This window comes from Nesoenas mayeri (assembly GCF_963082525.1).
Source record: "Nesoenas mayeri genome assembly, chromosome: 17".
NCBI classification, from domain to species: domain Eukaryota; kingdom Metazoa; phylum Chordata; class Aves; order Columbiformes; family Columbidae; genus Nesoenas; species Nesoenas mayeri.
This window is the reverse complement of record NC_137565.1, coordinates 12,781,554-12,807,671: the sequence shown is the minus strand read 5'-3', so window position 1 is coordinate 12,807,671 and position 26,118 is coordinate 12,781,554. Positions and strand designations below refer to the sequence as shown.

At 45.3% G+C, this 26,118-nt stretch overlaps 1 protein-coding gene across 8 annotated transcripts in view; it reads right to left on the bottom strand.

The window, feature by feature from the left end:
• MTMR3 (myotubularin related protein 3) overlaps positions 1-26,118 on the bottom strand; it is an 80,922-nt gene that overhangs the window by 15,471 nt on the left and 39,333 nt on the right. For all 8 annotated transcript variants that reach the window (XM_080355539.1, XM_080355536.1, XM_080355543.1 and 5 more), the window contains 8 exons: positions 20,755-20,837; positions 17,683-17,849; positions 13,853-13,949; positions 12,316-12,429; positions 5,193-5,398; positions 4,465-4,596; positions 2,702-2,813; positions 808-1,003 (listed from right to left, as the gene is read on the bottom strand). In XM_080355539.1, coding sequence (XP_080211665.1) covers positions 808-1,003; positions 2,702-2,813; positions 4,465-4,596; positions 5,193-5,398; positions 12,316-12,429; positions 13,853-13,949; positions 17,683-17,849; positions 20,755-20,837 — 1,107 coding nt within the window. The remainder of the gene's footprint in view (positions 1-807; positions 1,004-2,701; positions 2,814-4,464; positions 4,597-5,192; positions 5,399-12,315; positions 12,430-13,852; positions 13,950-17,682; positions 17,850-20,754; positions 20,838-26,118) is intronic.

Here is a 26,118-nt window from a genome sequence, read left to right as displayed (position 1 = left end):
AAGCTTGAAACGTGGCAATGCTGAAGACTCATTTTCCTAAACACTTCTGATCCTGGTATAGACAATTTATGGTTTCCTCTGATGAGGTGGTGGCAAGAAGGAAGGTCAAGGGTGTGTACAAAACCAATGACAACACTTTCCAGAGGGACCAGGAGGAGCTTCTGTGCCAAGGACATCCTGGTGGATGCCCCATGTGAAAAAGTGGGGCACAATTTCATCCAAAAGGTTTCAACTTCTGGTCCTCATATGTCTGAGGCGTTAAGCAGCAGTTTATAGCACAGTGTTCAGACACGTGTTTCTGTTCTAGACAATAAAGGCATCTGGCACGTTGGCTGGCAGATGGAATCCAGCCATCGCACATCGCACGACGCTGAACAGTGATGTGGAAAAAAATCAGGCTGAAAAACCAAGAAAAATATAACGGACAGAAGACGATGAAAATGTGAAACTGGAAAAACACGCAGCTGGGAAATCTAGAGAAGAGAAAGGCTTTGTATCAATAGCTGGCTGAGAAACTGCAATGCTGTAATGGAACTGCAATATGTGGCACTTGGTGCTACACATTCCTGAGCTAAACAGGGGGAAGCACAGACTGTGACTGCAGATACAGCAGAGGGGGAAAATATAATCTGTTCTTGAATTATAGACTATATTTACACCTCTAAGTAACTGCATCTACTGTTGGTAAACTCCCACCAGCTTGAGTGCTTTAGCTAGTGGATAAACCTGGAACAATTTATAGACAGACTGCCTCAGGAAAGGACCCAAACTCCGTAAGTACCTGGCGCTAAGGGCTGGTTTACAAACCTCTGTGGTCCTGTAGTACGGGTCGAGCAGCAGTTTGGCCAGCGCCACGATCTGGGGGGTTCGGTCCCAGCCGTCCGAGCAGTGCACCAAGACCGGGCGCTGGTCTCGGTCCACGGCATGAACGACGAGTAGCGCAGACTTCAGAAGCACAGATAAGTGCTGCAGCCATTTGGTACTTTCCAGAGCTGACAACCAACTAGAGAAAAACAAGGGAAGAGAGTTTTTGCGCTTTTAAAATGCTTTCGCGTTTGGATCTTCGAATTTATCACGTCAAAGCTCCTATTTTAATAAGCTGTGAATGTCATTCTTGAATATTTTTTATGTCTTGCTAACGCTTTCTCAGGTTTGTAAGGAACAAGCCACACAGTCCAGCTGAGGAACAGCCAGCCTGCAGTATGCGCTTTGCAAGAAGCTTAAATAATGTTTTGCCAGATAAGAGCATCACACGCCACCAGCAACGAACAAGGTAAGTGCTGCTGGGTGACTGGAACCTCCGGCAGCCTCTGCCGTGTCCCTTCCCCGAGCTGAGGGCTCCACCACTCAGCACTCCCAGCACCATTGCGCTGGTTCCACAGAATCACAGAACATCAGGGGTTGGAAGGGCCCTGGAAAGCTCATCCAGTGCAATCCCCCCATGGAGCAGGAACACCCAGATGAGGTTACACAGGAAGGTGTCCAGGCGGGTTGGAATGTCTGCACAGAAGGAGACTCCACAACCCCCCTGGGCAGCCTGGGCCAGGCTCTGACACCCTCACCACGAACAAGTTCCTTCTCATGATGTTTAAATGGAACCTCCTGTGTTCCAGTTTGCACCCATTGCCCCTTGTCCTGTCACTGGTTGTCACCAGCAGAGCCTGGCTCCATCCTCCTGACACTGCCCCTTTCCATATTGATCCCCAGGAATTAGTCCCCCCTCAGTGTTCTCTTGTCCAGCTCCAGAGCCCCAGCTCCCTCAGCCTTTCCTCACACGGGAGATGCTCCACTCCCTGCAGCATCTTGGTGGCTGCGCTGGACTCTCTGCAGCAGTTCCCTGTCCTGCTGGAACTGAGGGGCCACAACTGGACACAAGATTCCAGGTGTGGTCTCCCCAGGGCAGAGCAGAGGGGCAGGAGAACCTCTCTGACCTACTGACCACCCCCTTCTAACCCACCCCAGGTCCCATTGGCTTCCTGGCCACAAGGGCACAGTGCCTGGGACTCTGCTGTCCACCCTGACCACCCTGTGCTTCCATGGATGGGTGGAACTTGAGCTCCCTTGAAATCTCTTGTATCTCAGCTATTCCCAGGCTCTACAAAGTGTCCTGGCAGCAGCTGAAGAATCTCGACCCTGCAAAGATCTAGTTTTCCAGTTTATTAAGGGTGGCCAGTCTGGGTCTATTCTGCAACCATGAAAAGCTTTAGAACAGGGGAGTGGTCGGGGAAACGTGACCAGTGCAACAAGAGTGTCAGAGTGAGGCTCCCGCAATGCTGGGAGTTTGTTATCCCAGAGCATCGAGGGGCTATGAAATACAGCTCCTGAAATGACACTAGAGATGTGTGAAGTGCATGGAACACCACCAGAACTTTCTAAGGGAGAGCAAAGCTGTGAAGATTAAAGAACCAGGAGCAGCAGGTAAGCCTAAGTGCTAGTGCTTAGAAGCCCACCTGAAAGTAGTAACGTTCTAGTATCAGTACTCAAGGCTACGTTATAATCTCAGATCTGATTTTCTAGGTTCACTTCAATGATAGAATGACTGCCTTTGGGTCAATTCCATGGTTAGATATAGCTTACAGTTATTACACAGGGAAGTCACCAAGGGAAAAACCACTGAATTTCAGTCTACAAATCAGCAGCATAAGAATGAAGTTGCAGAGACGTGTAAACAAAGGTACAACCCCACCAAACATTCACTTACTTTCCTGGATCTGGCATTTGTGTGCAGAGCAAACGCAGCGACTGGAAGCTCTTGCGGATGGAATGGATGTTTGCCATCCCCATGAACACTACTTCACAGTTCGGGTAATATTCTGTAGGGAAATAGCAAGCGAGAGGGAAGAAACTAAAAACTACGCTAAGTTTCATTTCTAAAAGGAGCTTTTTCATCGAAACAAACTACTGCTTCTGTGGACGGATGAAATAATGTGTTTATGAATATTCCGGGACTTGGGGTTCGGCCGGTATTGCAGACATTGCAACACAGCAAAACAGGAAAGAGTCAGCAAAGCGGTCATGTGTTTATTTTCAGTGTTTCGCTTGACATTACAAAAAGCAAGAGTACAAACCGATGGGAATAGTGATATTAGTGTGCTTGAGGTTATGGAATGTTTTTTAAGAGTGAGAAACATCATAAAAGACAGGGAGCGCCTAAGGTGCAGAAGAATACTAATTCAATAGGCTTTCCTAGATTTAGTTTCCTCTGTCCTGATGCTTCTGTCTGTGCAAAATAGTGTCATGACAGCTAAAATGAGCTTTTCTACAGGAAAAAAACTATCAGGATTCAGAATATGGAACAGAAGGCTGGCACTAGAAAATGCAGGAGTCTCTTATACGACAGGGTTTTATTTGATTTGATTTCTTAACTGTTTATCAGCCCAAGTTCTGGCCCAAACCAGAACACCCAGACTACGCAGCTCTGGTCAGAAACAACTGACAACATCAGAGAACTGAAGCTTTGTCTTTTTCCTGAATTACGTTATATATAAAATAAAGCACGACATAGTTATTTTATTACAGAGAGAATGAAGCAAACTTGGCAATACTTGGAGAAAACTTATCAGCAAAATGAAGCACTTAACGCAGCTCAAATTTATGGAAGGTGACCAGCTGTTCGGAAATTCTCTATAAAGAATTCAAGAACCAATATACAGGAAGACAAGCAAACATTCTGTATACTTGGCTTTTTTGTTTTCGAATTTTCCCCTCTGATGATGAGTTATTTAGTAGTTTTGAGGTCTAAAATGGAAAATTCTTACTGGTGGTTACATATCAAATGCAGCTGTTGCAGCAAAGACCAAAACAAGAATATATGGTCAAAATATCTATAGTTCTGTCTGGAATTTTTTCCTAGACTCTCCACCCATTGATTTTTAACAGGCTGCATTCACATCCAACAGTGTTTATAATACCAACAATTTCCAAGTGCCAAAAACCATAGACGGTGATGACTGCAAACGCATTACAAATGCAAGATGAATCACAATTTCAGTTGCTCTGGGTTACGATACAAATGCTGAAAAATGTTTTGGCTTTAGGAAAATTGCTGAAAAGTTGTATTCTGCACAACCATTCTAGAATATTATTATACTCTAGAGTTAGTGGATTTTTACGAGTTGTTTGAGGTTTTTTTTCAGCCATTAGCACACTGGACACCTTTATTTCACTCTGGTTTATATATTTGACTCAGCAGGGAAAGGCAGCATATTCCACCCAGTTCAGCTTTTACTGCACACTGTTACTAGCTGGTTTTATGCTCTGAGAAAGAGACTTAACGAAGAGCTAAACCTGCCCTTTTGAAAGCTGTGCGATAGCTGCAACGATGTGGAACTTTGCTGGATAAACAGCATTTGCATCCATGCAATCTGTTAAATATGCGCCGGTGAAGTACGTATATCAGAGTAACTATATTTGAGCAAATCCTTTTGATTTAATGAATGGAAAACTACGAAGCAACGCACTTACCTGGGCACTCGCAGCCTCCCCCTTTGGCTCTGTTGGCCACAGCCGCTGCGTACGATCGCGCGTCCAAGATCAAAAGCTTCTGGGGCTGTATGGCCAAACTCTCTGCTCCCGAAGCGTTAGAGATTGAGGAGTCTGGGGAAGAGAAGATGCAACTCACAGAATCCCAGAATGTCAGGGGTTGGAAGGGACCTGGAAAGCTCATCCAGTGCAATCCCCCCATGGAGCAGGAACACCCAGATGAGGTTACACAGAAAGGTGTCCAGGCGGGTTGGAATGTCTGCACAGAAGGAGACTCCACAACCCCCCTGGGCAGCCTGGGCCAGGCTCTGACACCCTCACCACAAACAAGTTGCTTCTCCTCTTTCAGTGGAACCTCCTGTGTTCCAGTTTGCACCCATTGCCCCTTGTCCTGTCCCTGGTTGTCACCAGCAGAGCCTGGCTCCATCCTCCTGACACTGCCCCTTTCCATATTGATCCCCAGGAATGAGTCCCCCCTCAGTCTCCTCTTGTCCAGCTCCAGAGCCCCAGCTCCCTCAGCCTTTCCTCATAAGAGAGATGCTCATAAGTAAATAAAAGGATTCTCCTGACATTGCTTACAACAGTGATTGTGTATCACGGATAGAGAAACAGAACACCTGATTAAACGCAAAGGGTTGAACCGCTACAGTACATGGAAGAGATAAAGCTTTATATAAAGCTCTGCCCCTTACAAAAAGGAACAAACTTACCAAATTCCACATCAGAGAGGTCCCCTCCATTGGTGAAATCTCTGGAACAATTTCCATTCAGGAGTTTGTTGCTGTTGGACCTCGAATCGGAGGCACAGGCTTTGGCGACAGACTGGACAAGGTGCTCGTCATCGGCGTTCCGCCAGCCCCACCAGCTGACCTCGGGCTGGCCGCAGCGGGAGATCACCGCCCCATTGCTCTGGTGCCTGCAACAGCAAACAGGAAAACAAACAGCGGTGCATAACTTGAAGAATCAGGATGGAAAACAGAGGGTGTGAACAATTCAGCGGTGCATTCCAGTTGTTTGATCCATGTGGGGACCTCTGGGGCGTTCAGCAGGTTCAACCAGGGCTTGAGTGACAACGTGTTCCACGTGCTGCCCACCAAAATGCTGACTGACCAAAAGGAGAAAGTCAAAACTTGGGTCAGTAAGAGAAAACAAAGCATTTTCTTGCTCAGTATTGTTGCCTGTTGGTCAAGTGAAAGCTCAGGAACGTTCTAGAGCAGCAGATGAGGCGCTAAAGACGTATTTGACAGTGCTGAGTAGGCAGCTCCACTCCTGGGATACCAGCATGAACTGGAAAGTTCCATTTAACTCATGCTAATTTTCCAGTGAGAAGATAGGAGTAAAATCCTCATAGATTCATTTTTTGATAAGATTTTTTAAAAATCAAAATATATCATTAATTAAATGTTACAGTTTTGGTAGGAAATACTGGCAGAGTTTGGCACCTCTTCTGCCTGATGATAACAGTAACGCAGAATCTCACTCATGTCCATCACAGAAGGTGGTACCCACACACTGCAGATCCACATTAAGAAGCCAGTCTATTTCAGGTGTTGTTTCACCAGCTAAAAGGAAAAGAGCTTTTTGCATCTCAGGACACTACACGTGCGGTTTTAGTTTGGTATTGGTGTCTGCTGGAAAGGAGCAGCTCTGCCATCCCCTTTTCAGCTCCTTCTCATCCCTCTCTGTCCTTCCCCGGGTTGTGTTTCATCAGAGAGCTGATGAAGAGCCACAGCAGCTCTGACGTGAAGCACCAGTGTGGTGCCAGGCTGGTAAATGACAGAGCAAGCAAGTCAATTTGGCTACAGACACCTAGAGCAGCACCAAGAAAGGAAATATTGTTTATTACTGGAATATTTGTCTTCTAAACTGAGATATAAATTGCAAGCACTCTGTATGTTGATAAAACTTCAGAGGAGTGGCAAATAGAGTATCAATAAAAAATAATGACTTGACCTGAATGTTGTGATAGGGAGTCACATTAAAAAAAAGATTATTTTTTAAATGTCTGAAGAGTTCGTAGTTATTTTCTTCTCATACTACACATAGAGAACAGACTGGAAATACTTAAAACGTATTCAAACATTGCAAATATACTCTGAAAAAGATTTCATACTCTTCCCTATATTCTATTATAAAACAAGAGCACTGGAACATGTTATCACTGTGATTTCACCTGCTGGCACATGGCAGTGCTGCCAACAGAAACGTTACTCCCCATGCACTAAAGTGGTTCTATCTGGCCTTTCCAACGTTCTCCTCGACCTTCGTGCCCTGAATCCTGATGGGACCTGTCGGAATGTCCCCTCATGGCCCATCTGAATCATCCCACCGCTTATCCACATGCTGTTCTTCTCCATTTAAACGCTGTTCTTGCTCAGGAGTCCCACCAGAACACCAGAATTATTATATATGTGACATAAGTATGCACACGCAACTACAGTTCCTACATGTTATGATGCAGCAAAGGATTTTAGTGTCTTCCTGCAAACAAGCTGCCCATCTCAGCACCACCTCAACCAAGAGCTGCTTCAATCCCTCGAAGGCGGCACCTGCACAGAATGGTAAGGTTGGCTGAATATTAAATCAAATTTAAGCAGTTGGAGAGCCCTGAGCAGGAGGAAAGCCCACCCAGACCATAAATCTTCACTTTTTTTGCTCTCACCGCTCTAATAAATGTTTCTGGAGGTTTGTACATAGTCAGAGCTGCCGGCAGCACCAGCTCTGCCTCCTGCTCAGCCCACAGCAACGTTCCTCCGGCAAAAACTACCATTATAAAACAGGCCGTGATACGGAATTCTAAGTATTTTTCATAACTCTTTTATAATTGTTTCATATCGAATTCCTCGACTGGGAGGAAGTGAGTGACAGGCGGCGTCAACCAGAGCAAAGGCAAAGCCATCTGAACGGCGCGGCACCGCCAGCCGAAAGGAAAAGCCTTCCAGAAACACCTCTATTGACAGCAAATTAGTTCAGCAAAAAATCCATGCCAATCAGCGAAAGGCCGAGTTCCCCGCTACGCTTGCACAAATAACAAAAGAAAAATAAAGCATCGTTATACGTGTAAGAAATGTATTTGGGATGCTCGGAGAAGCTCATTTATTTTTCCATATGTTCTCGCAGATTTCATTATTGCCTCCCCGCGGAATCATTTTCATGAGTTCATAAACAGTTTTTTCCTCTTCGGCTTCTTGCCTCCCATTTATACCACAAATAATAGGCCAAGAGCAGAGTTCATTGAGAGCTGTGAAGCCCGAACACTCCTAAGCCAGCACAGATATGCAATGGTGAGATGTACCAGTGGAAATCAGCAAACACATTCTATTTACGGACATTTTGGAGGGGCCTATATTATTCAATATATTCATCAATGATTTGGATGAGGGAATAGAGTGACTGTCAGCAAGTTTGCTGGTGACACCAAGCCGGGAGGAGTGGCTGACACTGGAAGCTGTGCTGCCATCAGAGACCTGGACAGGCTGGAGAGCTGGGCGGGGAAACATTTAATGCAATATAACAAGGGCAAGTGTAGAGTCTTGAATGTGGGCAGGAACAACCCCAGGTTGCAGTGTAAGTTGGGGAATGACCTATTAGAGAGCAGTGTAGGGGAAAGGGAGCTGGGGGTCCTGGGGACAGCAGGGTGACCATGAGCCAGCACTGGGCCCTTGTGGCCAGGAAGCCAATGGGACCTGGGGTGGGTTAGAAGGGGGTGGTCAGTAGGTCAGAGAGGTTCTGCTGCCCCTCTGCTCTGCCCTGGGGAGACCACACCTGGAATCTTGTGTCCAGTTGTGGCCCCTCAGTTCCAGCAGGACAGGGAACTGCTGCAGAGAGTCCAGCGCAGCCACCAAGATGCTGAAGGGAGTGGAGCATCTCCCGTGTGAGGAAAGGCTGAGGGAGCTGGGGCTCTGGAGCTGGACAAGAGGACACTGAGGGAGGACTAATTCCTGGGGATCAATATGGAAAGGGGAGTGTCAGGAGGATGGAACCAGGCTCTTCTAGTGACAACCAGTGACAGGACAAGGGGCAATGGGTGCAAACTGGAACACAGGAGGTTCCACTTAAATATGAGAAGAAACTTGTTGGGGGTGAGGGTGTCAGAGCCTGGCCCAGGCTGCCCAGGGAGGTTGTGGAGTCTCCTTCTGTGCAGACATTCCAACCTGCCTGGACACCTTCCTGTGTAACCTCATCTGGGTGTTCCTGCTCCATGGGGGGATTGCACTGGATGAGCTTTTCCAGGGCCCTTCCAACCCCTCACATTCCGGGGATTCTGTGCAGGTCTGAGGAATCACATTCATTCCAACCAGCCTGGCCACAGGAACAAAAAATAGTGAATAGTTTCAGTGTGATTCCACGGTCCCTGGAGATAGAGCTGGGCATGAGATGCTGTCACTCAGTAACCAAAAAATAGATTTAAAAATGTAAAGCAAACCTGCAAATTTCCTAACCACACAGAGACAACCCAATGTGCAGCCTCCCTACAGAAATTCAACAGTAAATCACCGTTAGGTGACTACAGAGCCCTTTTTAAAGGGCATTGTGTAGCTGTGATATACGTGCTCAAGCCACCTTTTGAGTTCGACACTAAATTCGTCGCGTCCTCGGAAGTACAAAGACAGTGAGGAATAACAAAGGGTTGAAAGGCTCCCTCCTCTTCGACAGATATAAAATGCTAAATAAGCTTTTGTCCCTGACTCATCGAAAAGTAAAAGCTGTTTTTATGGCAATATATATAGAGAGAAAACTATACGTGGATTTCCAATCATCCGGATCACCACCTGCCAGCGGGTGTGAGGCCTGTTAGAACGCAGAATGATGAACTGCCTGTCTGCAAAAATCTATTACTAAATGTCAAGGTAGAAAAAAAGAAATCAAAAAGGAGAAAAAATCACCCTTTTCTCCTACTGATTTTAAGATTACAAATGAAAACTATGTGGTAATTTAACAGTCTCATGTGAACTGCGGAAAATTGAATGTCAGGGTTTAAACAATGTCAGTCTGTGAGGTCTTTGCAACATTTAAATCCCTCTCCCATGAATCCCCCACAACGTGAGCTGTACGCAAGAATGCAATGCAGTGATTTTCTCTGCTGTCCGGTGATGCAAGGCGGGGGGGATGTTTCCCCAGACCGAGTTTCCTGCAGGTAAGTGTCCCCCGATTGTGTCACAAAAGCAGTGTTCAAATTCAAACACAAACCTATATATAAATCACACTACTCTCTTCCGTACATATCTATAATATACATACTTATGTGTACTACCATAAAAATAAACCAGGTTAAGTCTTAAAACATCTGTGTGCGCTGGGAAGCATTCGCTGAACGGAGGATGGAGCCATTTCTTAACGTTCACAAAGAGACTGTGCTAACCCGCTATTACATAAAAGAAAAAGGAGAAAAAAAATAGCATTTCAAGTGAATGGTCAGCTGCATAAAGCTGATTTGTTCTTCTTTCCCAGAACAAGGACTCTTAAGCTGGGTAAATAATAATTTGTGGCCTGCTCTTGTACATTTGCTCCTCCAAACCAGGCCAGATGAATTTGTCAACTTTAGTGCTCTCTAAATTTAGCTCCTGCCCATGGAACAGCTTTTCCTTCTGGTCTGTTTAGGAGGAATGAGTGGCTGAGCAGCCTTAATGGAATTATCAGTATTCATTACCACAGAATCACAGGATCCCAGAATGTCAGGGGTTGGAAGGGCCCTGGAAAGCTCATCCAGTGCAATCCTCCCATGGAGCAGGAACACCCAGATGAGGTTACACAGGAAGGTGTCCAGGCGGGTTGGAATGTCTGCACAGAAGGAGACTCCACAACCCCCTGGGCAGCCTGGGCCAGGCTCTGACACCCTCACCACGAACAAGTTCCTTCTCATGATGTTTAAATGGAACCTCCTGTGTTACAGTTTGCACCCATTGCCCCTTGTCCTGTCCCTGGTTGTCACCAGAAGAGCCTGGCTCCATCCTCCTGACACTCCCCCTTTCCATATTGATCCCCAGGAATGAGTCCCCCTCAGTGTCCTCTTGTCCAGCTCCAGAGCCCCAGCTCCCTCAGCCTTTCCTCACACGGGAGATGCTCCACTCCCTGCAGCATCTTGGTGGCTGCGCTGGACTCTCTCCAGCAGTTCCCTGTCCTGCTGGAACTGAGGGGCCACAGCTGGACACAAGATTCCAGGTGTGGTCTCCCCAGGGCAGAGCAGAGGGGCAGCAGAACCTCTCTGACCTACTGACCACCCCCTTCTAACCCACCCCAGGTACCACTGGCTGCCTGGCTACAAGGGCCCAGTGCTGGCTCATGGTCACCCTGCTGTCCCCAGGACCCCCAGGTCCCTTTCCCCTACGCTGCTCTCTAATAGCTCATTCCCCAACTTACACTGCAACCTGGGGTTGTTCCTGCCCACATTCAAGACTCTACACTTGCCCTTGTTATATTGCATTAAATGTTTCCCCACCCAGCTCTCCAGCCTGTCCAGGTCTCTGATGGCAGCACAGCTTCCAGTGTCACCACTCCTCCCAGTTTGGTGTCACCAGCAAACTTGCTGACAGTCACTCTATTCCCTCATCCAAATCATTGATTAATATATTGAATAATACCAGCCCCAGTACTGACCCCTGAGCCACTGCACTAGATACAGGCCTCCAACTGGACTACACCCCATTGATCTTTTTAATCCCTCTGTCATTTGATATTTTTCAAGAGATTTTAGACATTTATGGGAGGATAACTACACCAGGAAAGCAGCCAAGGTATTACATGACAGCTTCCAGAATATTTGAAAAAACAGATGCCAAAATATATTTCTTAGTAAAGAAGCTGCCAAAATAAGTGTCTCAAGAAAGTGGTTTTGTTATGAAGAATTGCTGGACTCAATATCTAAGGAAGAGACGGTCTGATTAAAACTATCTAAAATATGTAGATAGGGTATATCTCCCTTAAATCATTCTGGGATTTGTCCTTGTCTATCCTGCAGCCTGAGTATTAGCCAGGTGAGAATGAGAGAAAACCAAGGCAGTACCCAGCGGGGGATGCTACTGATCGTTCCTTCAGCTGCCTTGATGTCTTCATCTTATTTTTTAATATGAAAATGAAAAAATGTAAGATCACTCTTAAGCAAGGTGACTGGCCTGGGAATGACTTGCAGGAGACGCAGTGCTGACTGCTGTTACAATATGTGTTTGGAAGGAAAAGATACAAACCATTATTTTCACTCAGTGATCGTGCAGCAAGATTGTCTTAACCTCATTTATGGCTTGACAGGGGCCAATGTGCTGCTGTCTGACACACCTGGGGTTTGAAATAGGTATAAACCAAAACATATGTAGCAACTGTAGAGAGAAAGACCCCAAGTTATCAGGCCTAACAGGTCATTCGTTGCTGTCAGTTAAATACAGGTCCGAACATTTTCTCATGTGAGGGGTCCCCTCACCCTTGGTTGACACCTAAACCCTCAGGGTGGGTTGTGTTTTGCTCCAGGGTCATGTTCTCTACATTGTTTGCTGCTGGGATCCTTCTGGAGTGGAGCAGCAGCTGGAGAACCAGGCTGGGGCAGTTCGGTACCACTCGCTGGGCAGCACAGAGGGGCCGGGGCCGGGTTTTGTCACCGCGGTTCTCCAGCTCTGCCCTGGGCCATCACACAGCGCCCTCTGCATCATGTTATGCAAGCCTCTCTTCACCTTGCCTAAATTATTTTTAAATACCTTTAACGCTTTTGCTGAAGTCTGCCAGGCGCCAGGGGACATCAGGGGCCCAAAAAAGCCTTAACACCTCTCATTACAAGCCAAGATTGCCAACTGCAACTTATTTCAGCGCGTGTACCGCCTGGTGAAAGCTGTGGCAGAGCCTCACCTGTACACAACAGCAGGGATGCGCTTCCAGGACCGAAAGCTCGCCACGCTCTCCAGCTCCTTATCCGTGATCCAGGCAGGAACGATGATTTCCTGGGGGTAACTTCCACAGAGCCTGCGAGAAACACGGGGCAAAGCGTTGAAGGCAAGTTACACACCTCCCCAACAACACACACAATAAGGAACCTGACGGCAAGCTGTTTTGGTTTTTAAATTCCCATTTCACTGTGTGTTAACAAACTCTTCTGCACAGCCAAAAAGCACTGTGAACACCAAGGGGTGGAAAACGCATTTCAGAATTAGAAGATTCACACTGGTGTCCTCTCAGGAAATTCATATATAGACCATTTTTAAATCCAGCTGCTGAAATAAACTGGATCATAGAACAGAAATTCCTCATCTCTCCATGTTGAGAATTAACCACTGGATTTCTGGGTCACAATCACAGAAGCAGAACCACCTGGGGCTACTGGATTCAACACAGAGATTTGTGTAGGTATGAATATATTGGTTAATCAACCCTGGCTGAAGGCAGGAATCCAAGTGTTGTGGCTTATGTCTGACCGGCTAACTGGAACTTTCTAGATGCATCTCCTCCTGCACAATTGAACTAATAGAGCCATGACTGCCAAGGGGAACAGCGCAAGCCGTCAGTAATGACCGCAGCATACTGCTGAATCATAAACCGGTTCGTCCCCAGTCCATCCCCTTCAAGAGATGCATTTAGTGCACAAGGACAGACCTGAGCGCATGTCCGAGACTGTTCTATTCAGATAAATATATCAATTCTCCTGAAAAACTGCTCTTTTCTCAAGTGTTGGCCACAAGAAGAAAAGGAGCAGTTCATGTCCTTCTGCTTCCATGTGAGACAGAAAGCTTTTTTCCTTTTCATTAGTAATAAATGCGTAAGGAATAGCTATTTTTCCTTCCCTAGGTATTTTAGAGACCAAGACAGATATTCTTCCTGCAGTGATACCACTGACCAGCTGCAAGTCATTACCCTGCAAAGACAGAGCAATGAAACGTGTTTGATTACACACATTGCTGCTGGTTTTGCTGGGAATTGGATTAGGGAGCAGCCGGTACAGCCTGTCCTACCAGAAACACCTTCTACCAGCTACAGAACAGGCCATTTATCTGTGTTTTAAGGATCAGAGAAAGTGTTTTCTCTTATTTTCAGAACCTACAAGCTTAATTCTTCCAAAACATTTTTATTTCAATACAAGTCATTGTCACAAGTTAGAGAATGACACAATTTAAAATGTCTTTGCTAACTTCAGGCCTTTATTCCATTAGAATATTTATTCTCTAAGAAATCCTCCAGCAAGCACATCAAAATCTACTATTTTTAAGCCTACAAAAATACTGATAAAATATTAAATAATGCTTTCAAAGCATTTCTGTAAAATTGCAAAAAAAAATCATCATAATTCAAATTGTCCCTTATGAGGAACTTGGAAAGACTTCCAGTAATGTGTTCTACCAAAATGGGTGTTTTGATGCCACTTGGCGGCGGATCAGCAGCCCCCAGAACTCACTTGTACTTCTCGTTGATGTTGGAAATCCTCCAGGCGTTGTTCATATCAAACCCCATCCGCTCCACTTCATTTTTGAACCTCGAAGTTACATGTTCTCCTGGGTATCAAAGCGGAGAGAGAAAATACATGTGAAATAAGCAGCACCTTTTGAAACAGAGGAAATACCACCACTGCGCTCATACTTATTAAAAAGTGAAAAGAGAAAATAACAGTTCAGAAGCGCCATTGACATTGACCGTTTGCTTTTCTCTGCTGAACTTCAGAAGAATTTTGTATCAATGAGAAGAACATGAAGCTCTGATACATGGAACTTGGGCGATCACCTTTTAATTCGCAATTTCAGCCCCAGGCTGTGACTGTAGTCAAGCCCTGTAATTTAACCTGTATCTCAGTTTTCCATCTGTAAACTGCATATTATTCCTCCCAGAGTCATGCGGAGATACAAAGATAAAATTAATAAATGATTGACAGAGATCAGTTGTGAGGCCCCCACAAATTCACAGAATCCCAGAATGTGAGGCGTTGCAGGGCCCTGGAAAGCTCATCCAGTGCAATCCCCCCATGGAGCAGGAACACCCAGATGAGGTTACACAGGAAGGTGTCCAGGCGGGTTGGAATGTCTGCACAGAAGGAGACTCCACAACCCCCCTGGGCAGCCTGGGCCAGGCTCTGACACCCTCACCACAAACAAGTTCCTTCTCATGATGTTTAAATGGAACTTCCTATGTTCCAGTTTGCACCCATTGCCCCTTGTCCTGTCCCTGGTTGTCACCAGAAGAGCCTGGCTCCATCCTCCTGACACTCCCCCTTTCCATATTGATCCCCAGGAATGAGTCCCCCCTCAGTGTCCTCTTGTCCAGCTCCAGAGCCCCAGCTCCCTCAGCCTTTCCTCACACGGGAGATGCTCCACTCCCTGCAGCATCTTGGTGGCTGCGCTGGACTCTCTCCAGCAGTTCCCTGTCCTGCTGGAACTGAGGGGCCACAACTGGACACAAGATTCCAGGTGTGGTCTCCCCAGGGCAGAGCAGAGGGGCAGCAGAACCTCTCTGACCTACTGACCACCCCCTTCTAACCCACCCCAGGTCCCACTGGCTTCCTGGCCACAAGGGCCCAGTGCTGGCTCATGGTCACCCTGCTGTCCCCAGGACCCCCAGGTCCCTTTCCCCTACGCTGCTCTCTAATAGCTCATTCCCCAACTTACACTGGAACCTGGGGTTGTTCCTGCCCAGATACAAGACTCTACACTTGCCCTTGTTATATTTCATTAAATTAAATTCCTGGATGAATATATTAAACTGGAATGAGCTACATTTGTTTCCTAGACACTTAAAAAAAATATCAAAATACAATTGCAAAATATACGATGGCAATAAAGAAAATTTTCCTGATAGACAGAAAGTCTAGAGAATTAGAAGGTAATTAATCAACCTGTAGAAGAGAATAACCTGATGTCCAGGCTCGCACAGCTAAGAATAAAAATACTGATAAATTTAATGAATGTGTGAGCAACATGAGATGAAATGATTCCATTGCTTGTCTCTTTAAATGACTGTATCACTAAATCATGAGGCAGAACAGCATCCAAGAGGAGGAAAAATCACTTGAAAAATTAATGCTTTAAGTATTACATATTTCCATCACATATTTAAGAAAGCCCTTGAAGTCTTTACATATCTGAGAAATGTGTAGATACGGTTTTATCTCATAGAAATAAATATACATGTCTGAAACCATTTTTATGTGATGTTACAGAAGAATTAAATATAGAGAAAGAGGTAAATTAAGAATAAAGAGCAGCCTAATTACAGGACTTAACTGATAGCAAAGCTACGTGTTATTCATTCCTACAGGTCACATCACACACTGAAAATGGAATGTGCAAATCTAGACGTGCTTTACAACATGGGCAACGTGCAAGAGATCTGCACAACAAGATCGTTTTTCCTATGCCTTTCGGAAGTTAAAATGTGAGAACAACATTCTGTGCATATGGACAATATTCACCATTCAAGGCACACGGTGCTAAAATCTGTGTCCTGAGTGACCTCCATCACTTATTCCCTTTCCATCGTGTGACCGGTACAGCAGTACCACAAAAGACGACATATTTCTGCCTCCTGCATGGTGCATTTTGTGCAGGTCAATGTTGGTATCACGCAGGCTCTACCTTCCCCATCGCCAGATCAATTAGACCGGAGCTTGCCAACAGTTTCCCGCTTCTCACGTGAACTCCGCATCAGCTTGAATTTATTACCTGCCCGGCACCTGCTGCGATAGATCAAGTGCAGAGGGGAAACTGGGACGATACATTCCAGTCAACAGCTCGCTCATGTTCTTCATTAGCAGCACATTTCTTATTTAAAAAAGCCCTTTTACTGGAACAGCAGCAAGTTCTCACAGCACTGAGGATGAGTGAGCTTCATCATCAGCTCCTTCAAGGGACGGTCATTAAAACTTGTGACACATCCTACGGATTTTTCTGGATAGGAAACGAGACTGGAAACATCCCCAATGGTCGACACTGCATCTTGCTAGTGGGTTTTAAGGGAAACACATACAACTACATGAAAAGGAAATATTCTGTTTGATTTGTCCCTTTTCATTTTGCAGCTGCTGCGCATATCATGAAATCATAAGTTTTCCTCTGAGAAATGACACCCCAGCCTTAACGTTTTCTCCATTCCTCCTGAAATAGTGGTATTTTAAGAGGCATTTTGAGCCAAGATGGAGAATATTTTCGAAGCATCCCAACCAACTCTCAAAATCAGAGAAAAAACAAGCTATACTTTTGGGGTATATGTATATATTTTTTTGTGTACTTGTGGTGATCTTGAGCCACAGTTCGTATCTCCCATTACATCAATAACAACTTACTTTTTTTCCTAAGAGAAGCAATTTAGTATTTTGCCCATATCTAGCAAATGCTGGGCTTATTGGATGTAAACAAATAAATTACAGTGTCTTAGCATTATTTTCTTCAATTCCATTCCCATAGATTTATAGATGAAACTTCCCAGCCAGGACGAGATTGCACTAAAATAAGGTGCTGTTTTGCAGCTGTGAATGAACCTCCGGAGCAGCTCAGGGACCTCCTGCTCCTCAACATCCACACTGAACAGCAATTACAAAAAACACGGGCACAATAAACACCATATGGTGCAGATTCGAAGTTGCTGCCATGGTGAAAAAACTGTTATTAGTGGAATACATGACTGGCTAAACCAAATCCACAAAAATGTTCTTGGGATTTCAGGTACTGCTTTGCAAACTGACCCCAAAGTAGCTGTGGTGGGAGGTAATCTTGCCTTTTTCAGACAGATATACAAGACATTAAAGGACACCTTGCTGTAGGCAAAGATATATTATACCTATGTATTACCATGTAGAGTAGATTCACCAGCTAGCGAAGAAGCGCAAGAACTTACGTACAAAAAATAAATCCATACTGGAATTTTCCAGGTTCACTTTACAACTGCACAGACTGAATTTATTTATAACTTTTTTGAAAGTTGTGGATTTCAGCAAGGAGGCAGCTCCTAGTGATACATAATGTCAGGGGTTGGCAGGGACCTGGAAAGCTCATCCAGTGCAATCCCCCCATGGAGCAGGAACACCCAGATGAGGTTACACAGGAAGGTGTCCAGGCGGGTTGGAATGTCTGCACAGAAGGAGACTCCACAACCCCCCTGGGCAGCCTGGGCCAGGCTCTGCCACCCTCACCAGGAAGAAGTTTCTTCTCATGTTTAAGTGGAACCTCCTGTGTTCCAGTTTGTACCCATGTACCCACTACTCAGTGCGTTTGTGATGATCCCCCAAGTGTTTCCACGTACCTGGGCGACACAAATCCCCATGCTGCTCCTTCTCGCTGGCGTACACCTCCATGCACCATGCATGGTAGGCGAACGAGAAGAGGTCTTCGATCTTGGAGGGCGGGCGGATGGCATTGTTCAGCCGCTTCAGCCAGTCTTGACACTGCTCGAAAGTAGAAAACTGACACCTGGCCCAGAAACAAATATTTATCTGTTAATTTGCAGTAAGATGCCACACAAGATTTGACAGGCTGCCTATGAAAAGTTACGAAGTCAAAATAAACTGCAAGCAGAAAAGCAATGTTGTGCAACTGCAAACAAACCCAGGGTAAGCGCTAATAGTCAGGAAGGCGGGAGAGGTTTATGTGTGCGTTTGCTGTAAACCCAGGGACGGTGACACTAAGCTCAGCCTGCAGCTTTCCCCTGAGCAGAGGCAGGAGCGTTACAGCCACTGCCAACCGCTGGAAACCCAGTGTCCTGGTTTTGTTAAAAACAAGACCGGTTTCTCTTTCAGTGAATTTTCCTTTCAGGTAAGTTCTTCTAGGTAACTGCACTTTTCTGAATTTGGCTTGTGTTTTTTCAGACACTGCGCTCCGGAGCTGATAACATTAGCAACAGTATGCAGAAGAGACCCAGATTTAGATGTATTGCCACGGCAGCCAAGGCTACCGATGAATTTCGCGCATCCCTTAAGTGAGAGGGGCGTATTTGCCAGGAGGGACGAACAGAACAGGTAATTAAAACTGACCGACTCAGTATTCCATCCCATCCACATCATACACCCTATAGAAGTGGCAGATCGCGAGGGTCTCACTCTCTTGGACCACGGCCAGCAGCTGAAGAGGACCCTGCCTGTCATCCCTGCGATCTCAGGCCTGCTTCCAGACCCTGCATCCCTGAATCCAGTTCTGGTTTGCTGCGGAGTCCAGCCCAGGACTTCCAGGTGCCTTCCCTGCAGCTCCGCCATTGTGCTGTGCCAGGAAATCCAAGATTGGTTTTGTATATTTTTTGGTATACTTTGTATTGTCTTCTCTATTTAGTAGCATTACTAAAGCATTTTTAGCTTTTTCCGACTTGCAAGTCTTTCTCCCTTTTCCTCCCCTTTTCTTAGTGGGGAGGGCAGGGGGTGAACAGAGTGTCTGCCACTGTTTATTGCCGTCCTGCAGTAAAGGGTGATAGCCAGAAAACAGCACATACATTGTAATCTATGCATCGTATTCCCATAAACATGAACGCATTTTTACATCAGGCATAGGAGAAATATCCATTTGATGAATCCACTTAGTTTGAGAATAATAAGGGCAAACTCCAGTATCTGAAATCTTACATTCATTCCCAGTCTCATATGCTGGGATTCTCTTCCTGGCCTTGGTGGGAAGCACAAACACTGGTTTTGAAGCTGAGCTTGGCCTAACATTCCAGACTAACAACAACCACCAGCAAGAATATTCTCTGCACAGGACAAACTCATCTCCCAAGCAGTACATTAAAACCACATCAGCTTGTCTTTTCAAGGACTCTTTAGAATAAAAAGGTGGAAATAAGATCAGTGATTTATTTTGCTCTGACAGATTTCTTCAAGATTTTATAGTTATAAAATATTCACCAAGTATTTACATTCAGCTCAGTCTGCCTTCTCCCACACTGGTGGTTAATGATAGTATCTGTATTCTCTAAGGGCAGGATTTATGACCCTACCTGCAAATATCTGCAAGGCAGTCATGGGAGGGAAAAGACGTGTCACGAAACGTGTCTAAATACCGTGAGGAACCGCAGCCCGGAGGGGTTTATTCCCTATCGCTGACTGTAAAGCAAGCCCAGACTAACAGCTTCGACTGGATAATCCTCTATTAAACATCCACAGTCAGGCAAGATACATCTCACCCTGGGGACCCCATTTTCTTTTTAAGTTCTTTTAATGTTACTGTTGCAAATAACAAGTATAATATTCACTTGAGCCCGAGCATTCAAACACAAACTAGTTTGTTCATGGAAGAGAACATGAAAATGTTCTTAATCTAGTATATCAGCCCATACTTCAGGATCTTCCAAGGGCCAGTGGCACCAAGTGCTGATTCTCAGAGAGACAATCTCAAAGGGAAATTCATAAGGAAGGGCAGAAATGCAAATTTGTATTCGTGCTACAATTAAAGAGAAACAGCAAATTAACGTAGAGAGGAAGGGTGGCTTTTTTAAATGTCAAGAGCTACAAGTTAAGAGGAAGTTAAATATTTAATTCACATTAAACTAAATATTACTTCTAAAGCAAAATCAGCCCTCATCAAAATCCAGCATTTCAGGAAGCAGCTGGCCTGTTCAACATTCCGAGCGCTCAGAGATTACGGGGGCTCATTTCATTATACAAAAGGTACTGCCAGCATTTAATCAAACAGAAATGTTCCTTTCTTGTTAATTAAAGTTTATAGATCAAAATTAATTCCTGCAGCGGAGAAGGAGGCAAGAGCTGTTGCTCAGGCTCAGTAGCGCAGGGGCACCTGGGGCAGATTCTGAAGGACAGACAGAAATAAATCCGCATTTTTAGGTATGTTACTGGGTGCACGGGGTTCCAGACCTGGCTTTACCTTATTTCCTCATGTTCTTTGCCAAGGATGGCACCTGTACCCTCAGAGATGTTAACCAGGCAGAGTGGTTGGTGTTATCCAAAGGATAACATCAACCTGGAGCTGCATAAGCTCAGCCCTTCACCCTCCAAACCCCAAATCTTGACTAAACACTTTTCCCAGAAAGTATGTGTTTTAGTGGTTTTCGTTAGTTCGTAACTAATTGAAGCAATATATCATAAATTATTGTAAGGCGAGGAGAACGCAGTGAGACTATAATTCATTTCAGAATAAATCGAGATTAGCCACTTAAGCTCAGACCAAGGTTTGCTGCTATACTGCACCACAGCAAGCAAAACCACAGACCATCTTGCTCCCACCCTCTTTACAAGAACGCCCGGCTATCATACAGAACAATCAGATGCAAAGACAATCTTTTGAGGGACAGCAAGTCCACTAAGTAAGAAGAACATTTCCCCAAAGCGCGTGGAAAGCAAAGTTACCCCCCACTCAACATCCGGCCTATTCGTACCTGATCACCTTGCAGTCTTTGCACGTCAAATGAAGTTGAAATATATCACGGCACTCAACGCTTTCTATAAGCTGCAATGGAACCTGCAATTAAGAAGAGGACATGATGTTATTTCAAGCAGCACTAACACTGCAGTTCCTTTGCATATCTCGCAAGGATTTATTAGATGACTATGTGGAGTCTGAAAAGAGAGAAAACAACATAGAAAACCAAGTCTAAGGACCTCAAGTGCTCTGAAGTGTGGTAGCGTGGATCAGTAGGTTCAGCTCCACTCCTGTATAGTCCAGAAACCTCACAGGAAAAGCGAAAGAAAGCCACAAGCTCCTCTCTCATGGAAGCATCTTCCTCTCTTACAGGTTCAAAGTTTGGGATCTTGGAAATACAATTTTAGCTGTTGGTGTCAAAGAGGAGCTGCTGAGCAAGATCCCCTTGGCAGGCTGCTGCAGCCTACAGGCTTGTTATATGGAAATATCCCCTATTTCCTCTTCAGGGAAAAAACATTTGACCTGTTTAGATCAACACTTGTGATCAAAGCAGCCTTATTTAGAGTAATAACACTGAATAATTCATTTTTAAAGGTGTATTATATGGGCTTGTGCTTATGGCACATGTAACTAGCAGAAGCTGGATGAGGCAAAACATGTAAGTGGATGCAAGTGCCTTTAAAGATAAGAAGCCACAAGATGAAAATATTACTTTTCATTAATATTTTTGGACCTTTACCTGAGACAGGCAAATGTATTCGTTTAAAACAATAATGTGTGTTCAACTATCCCATATGTAACAGTTCCACTTCCAAACAGAGAGAATTGAATTGTTTATCAGATTATATTGAACGCTACACAAGGCAACAAAACCTCTGCCATCAACATCCTTCAATACCGAGGCTATGAGAGAAACACTCAAATGCTCCATTATCTTCTCTGCCAGCAGAGATGTCTCAGAAATATAGACCACAAGAAGACATAGGCTGAGCATGAGGATGCTCAGAGAAAGCCAATGGTAAATGCGATTAAAACCCTTGTGTCTGTCACAGCCACAGTGCTCCCTGCTCACCCAAAAGGCAGAGTCCAGGCTCCTCTTCTGAATGCAAGAGCTCAAATCATTGCCCAGAGCTCACAACTCCCAGAATATAACAGGCAGGTGTTGTGTTGATGCTCATCCTTCACAGAATCCCAGAATGTCAGGGGTTGAAGGGCCCTGGAAAGCTCATCCAGTGCAATCCCCGCATGGAGCAGGAACACCCAGATGAGGTTACACAGGAAGGTGTCCAGGCGGGTTGGAATGTCTGCACAGAAGGAGACTCCACAACCCCCCTGGGCAGCCTGGGCCAGGCTCTGACACCCTCACCCCCAACAAGTTTCTGCTCAAATTTAAGTGGAACCTTTTGTGTTCAAGTTTGAACCCACTACCCCTTGTCCTATCACTGGTTGTCACCAAGAACAGCCTGGCTCCATCCTCCTGACACTCACCCCTTATATATCTGTAAACATGAATGAGGTCACCCCTCAGTGTTCTCTTGTCCAGCTCCAGAGCCCCAGCTCCCTCAGCCTTTCCTCACACGGGAGATGCTCCACTCCCTGCAGCATCTTGGTGGCTGCGCTGGACTCTCTGCAGCAGTTCCCTGTCCTGCTGGAACTGAGGGGCCACAACTGGACACAAGATTCCAGGTGTGGTCTCCCCAGGGCAGAGCAGAGGGGCAGCAGAACCTCTCTGACCTACTGACCACCCCCTTCTAACCCACCCCAGGTACCGTTGGCTTCCTGGCCACCCCTGTCAAAGTACGAAGCAGCAGCAGCGCTGGACTCTCCAAAGCTGGAAGTACCAACCCGGTCCAGGCAAGTTATTCTTTGTTCTTCTTGTTGTAAATGGGCCACTAAAGAACAGAAATTCATCCACAAGGAGACAAGACAGTGTCTGACCTGACAACCCAGTAGTCTGGGTACTCAAAGCTGAACTTGAACTTTGGACTGTGTTTTATTACTGGTTTGAGATCTGCAATAGTCTGATATAAATCACGGAACTGGCACACAAAATGAGGATTCTCTCCTGGGAAACAAGCTCCCTCTTCATGTGCTGTCCTTAAGCTCAACCTGACTGTGGGGTCACCTGCAGACAATACGGGCGGTGCGGATGCTGACGGACGTGGGTACCGACGGAACGGAGGATTTAAATGCACTGCAGGCAAGATCAGACGTACTGTTCTTACAGCACATCTTTTTATTTCAACTGCTCATTTCCTCCATGCATTCTACTTGATTCTAGCCTGCCAGGTAGATAAATTGTTATGATAGTTCTGTCTAATAAATCAAGGGACTGGAACAGCCCTCGGGCTGGAGAATGTCCCTTTCAGCCTCACATACACTGATAAATTATTTAAATCTACCTCTGACTTACAAGGCACCACCTGGAAAGTAAGGGGCCTTTCCCCAGTTAAGACTCTACAAGACTTGCTTTTTAGTCAAATGCTTTGTCTATTAATTCTATTATTTTTTTCAAAGCCCTCTTTTATTGCATTTTTCCCACGTCCATCCTCATTTCAGCAGCTCTTCACCTGGCAGTCTGGTTCCAGCCCTCATTCCCCTGTCTGTGCTCTAATGACACACTGAGTAGTTTTCTACTCCTGCATTAAATTTCCTTCTTTCAAAGTCACTCCTAGTTCTCTGCCCTTTCAACGTGTCCTTTGCTCAACAGCCGTTCTTTTCTCTCTCCCCATCCACTTGCCCAGAATCTGCTGGCTGTTCTTCGGGGCAACCTTCATATCAATCTTCTTCATTTCCTTTTCCAGTCATAAAAACCTGTCCTCTGATCCTCTTGCATTTCCCATCTCTCTCCTGTCCGTTATTCTTTCCCCAGGAAAACTCTGTGAAATTATCTGTGTTCTTTCCCACTGATAAGCTCCCATTTTCATCGTTCTGTTTTTCGGGGTGATGCACACAGCGAGTCCGACATCCAGTGCTCTTGAAAGAGCCATCAATTCTCTTTTTGCAGGCACTTCACCATATAATAATGGCTACCAAAACAAAGCAGTGAAGCAATCATTCTTTGCTTTTATAAGAATAAACATGCATTGTTATCCAAGGCCAATCACATCACTCTAGAGAGCACTAGAGCATCACGCTCTCACAGTATCTCTCTTGATTGTCTTGTCTCTGAAATTATCTCATTTTGAACAATAGCAACGTTCTACAGCTCAAACTTTGTATTTTTGAAATTAAAAAAAACAATAAATTAATTACTGGAACTGTTACCCAGCAGCAGCACAAGATACTTTTAGAGAATGAGACGTCTGGAGTAAGAAAAAGCACAAGTTGTGTTTCCACTGCTGAAACAACCCATGTCGCGGCTCGACCCTTGAGGACCACAGCCAGGCTGCTACCCCGTTTCCCTGAAAATAAGCCCTACCCCAAAAATAAGCCCTAGTAGGATTTTTCACAATGCTCAAAATATAAGCCCTACTCCAAAAATAAGCCCTAGTTACAATTCATTTTTAGAAGTCCATTTAAATAGTGTCCAGGCAGCTATACACGTAAAAAAGGAAAACTAACTGGCAGTGGAATGCAGCAGGACAGATGGGACAGAATGTGATGACATGACTATATTTGAATAAATACTGATTTATTGGTTCAAGATGAAATGTAGACTGTTGTTCATGGCAAAATAAGACATCCCCTGAAAATATACCCTAACACAACTTTTGGAGCAAAAATTAATATAAGACTCTATCTTATTTTGGGTGGAACAGGGTATAAGCCCCTTCACGGGTCACTATGCTCTAGGCCCTAATATACCATTTGCCCTGAGTGTCTCCTGGGTAGCACATGGCACCCATGAGCTGTAATGAGCGTTTACTGCTTGTTTTCCCAGTTCAGAGCCCGAGCTGGTGCCAGAGTTATGGTACAGATGGGCACCCTGAGTAGCAGGAGCCCAAAGTATGTGCTGTGGACCCGAAGCGGGTGAAACGGGACACGCGGAGGAACTGAGGATGTGAGGGCAGCTCAGAAGGACGTGGAGGAATCAAACCCCTCCAGGTGTGATCTCGTCCGTCCAGCCTACAAGGAGTACCTGGCAGAAGTTTTGCTTTTCATTACAGCTAATTACTCTTGGGTTTTGTCTTGAAGCAATCATTTAGTCCCCCTTCTGCTTTCACAATTAACATGCAACGTGAACAATCTGAGTATCAGGATCTGAGAATGAAACAAGGACTAAGCGCTGCTGTCCGGCTCGGAATTAAACAAGGACTAAGCACTACTGCCTGGCTCGGACTTAAACAAGGACTAAGCACTGCTGTCCGGCTCAGAATTAAACAAGGACTAAGCTACCGTACAGCCCAGAATGAAACAAGGACTAAGCTACTGTCCGGCACAGAATGAAACAAGAACTAAGCGCTACTGCCCGGCACAGAATGAAACAAGGACTAAGCGCTACTGCCCAGCTCAGAATGAAACAAGGACTAAGCGCTACTGCCCAGCTCAGAATGAAACAAGGACTAAGCGCTACTGTCCAGCTCGGAATGAAACAAGGACTAAGCGCTACTGCCCAGCTCAGAATTAAACAAGGACTAAACTACTGTCCGTCTCAGAATTAAACAAGGACTAAGCTACTGTCCGTCTCAGAATTAAACAAGGACTAAGCTACTGTCCAGCTCAGAATTAAACAAGGACTAAGTTACTGTCCAGCCCAGAATGAAACAAGGACTAAGCTACTGTCCGTCACTGAATGAAACAAGGACTAAGCTACTGTCCGGCACAGAATTAAGGACTAAGCTACTGTCTGGCACAGAATTAAGGACTAAGCTACTGTCTGGCACCACAACTGTGCTACAGATGTAACAAAACACCAAACCAACCATTTTTTTCAAAGGCCAAGCAAGAGAAAGCTCATACGAAAACTCACTTCATCCCCAAGACTAACGTTTCCCTCATCTCATCAACATGACTTTTCTCTTTTTTTTTTTTACTGTGTCCAAGATCTATTTGCAGAGGCCCCATCCAAGTCCACCGCTCCATAAGAAATAGTTTTTCTCCCTGTAAGCTCATCGCACGGTTTCATAGACTCCTGCTCACAGGGAGAAAAATGACTCGACAGCAGCATCAACTGCAGAGGTTGAGATTTTCCCAAGGAAAGCCAAGCGCCAGAGCTCAGCCTGGGAACCAAACTGCCCGTGTGCACCAAGGGCTCCCTGTTGAGTCTGCATTTCTGTCCCACGGATAAATGTAAGTCAACACTTTTGAATGTCATAATCCCTCCGAGTTACGCACGGTCTACTGGATCTTTTGCATTTAAAACACCGCATTGCTATTACTACCGTGATCTAGGAAATGATCCCCAGCAAAGACGGGTGTGTACAGTCGTTTTCCACAG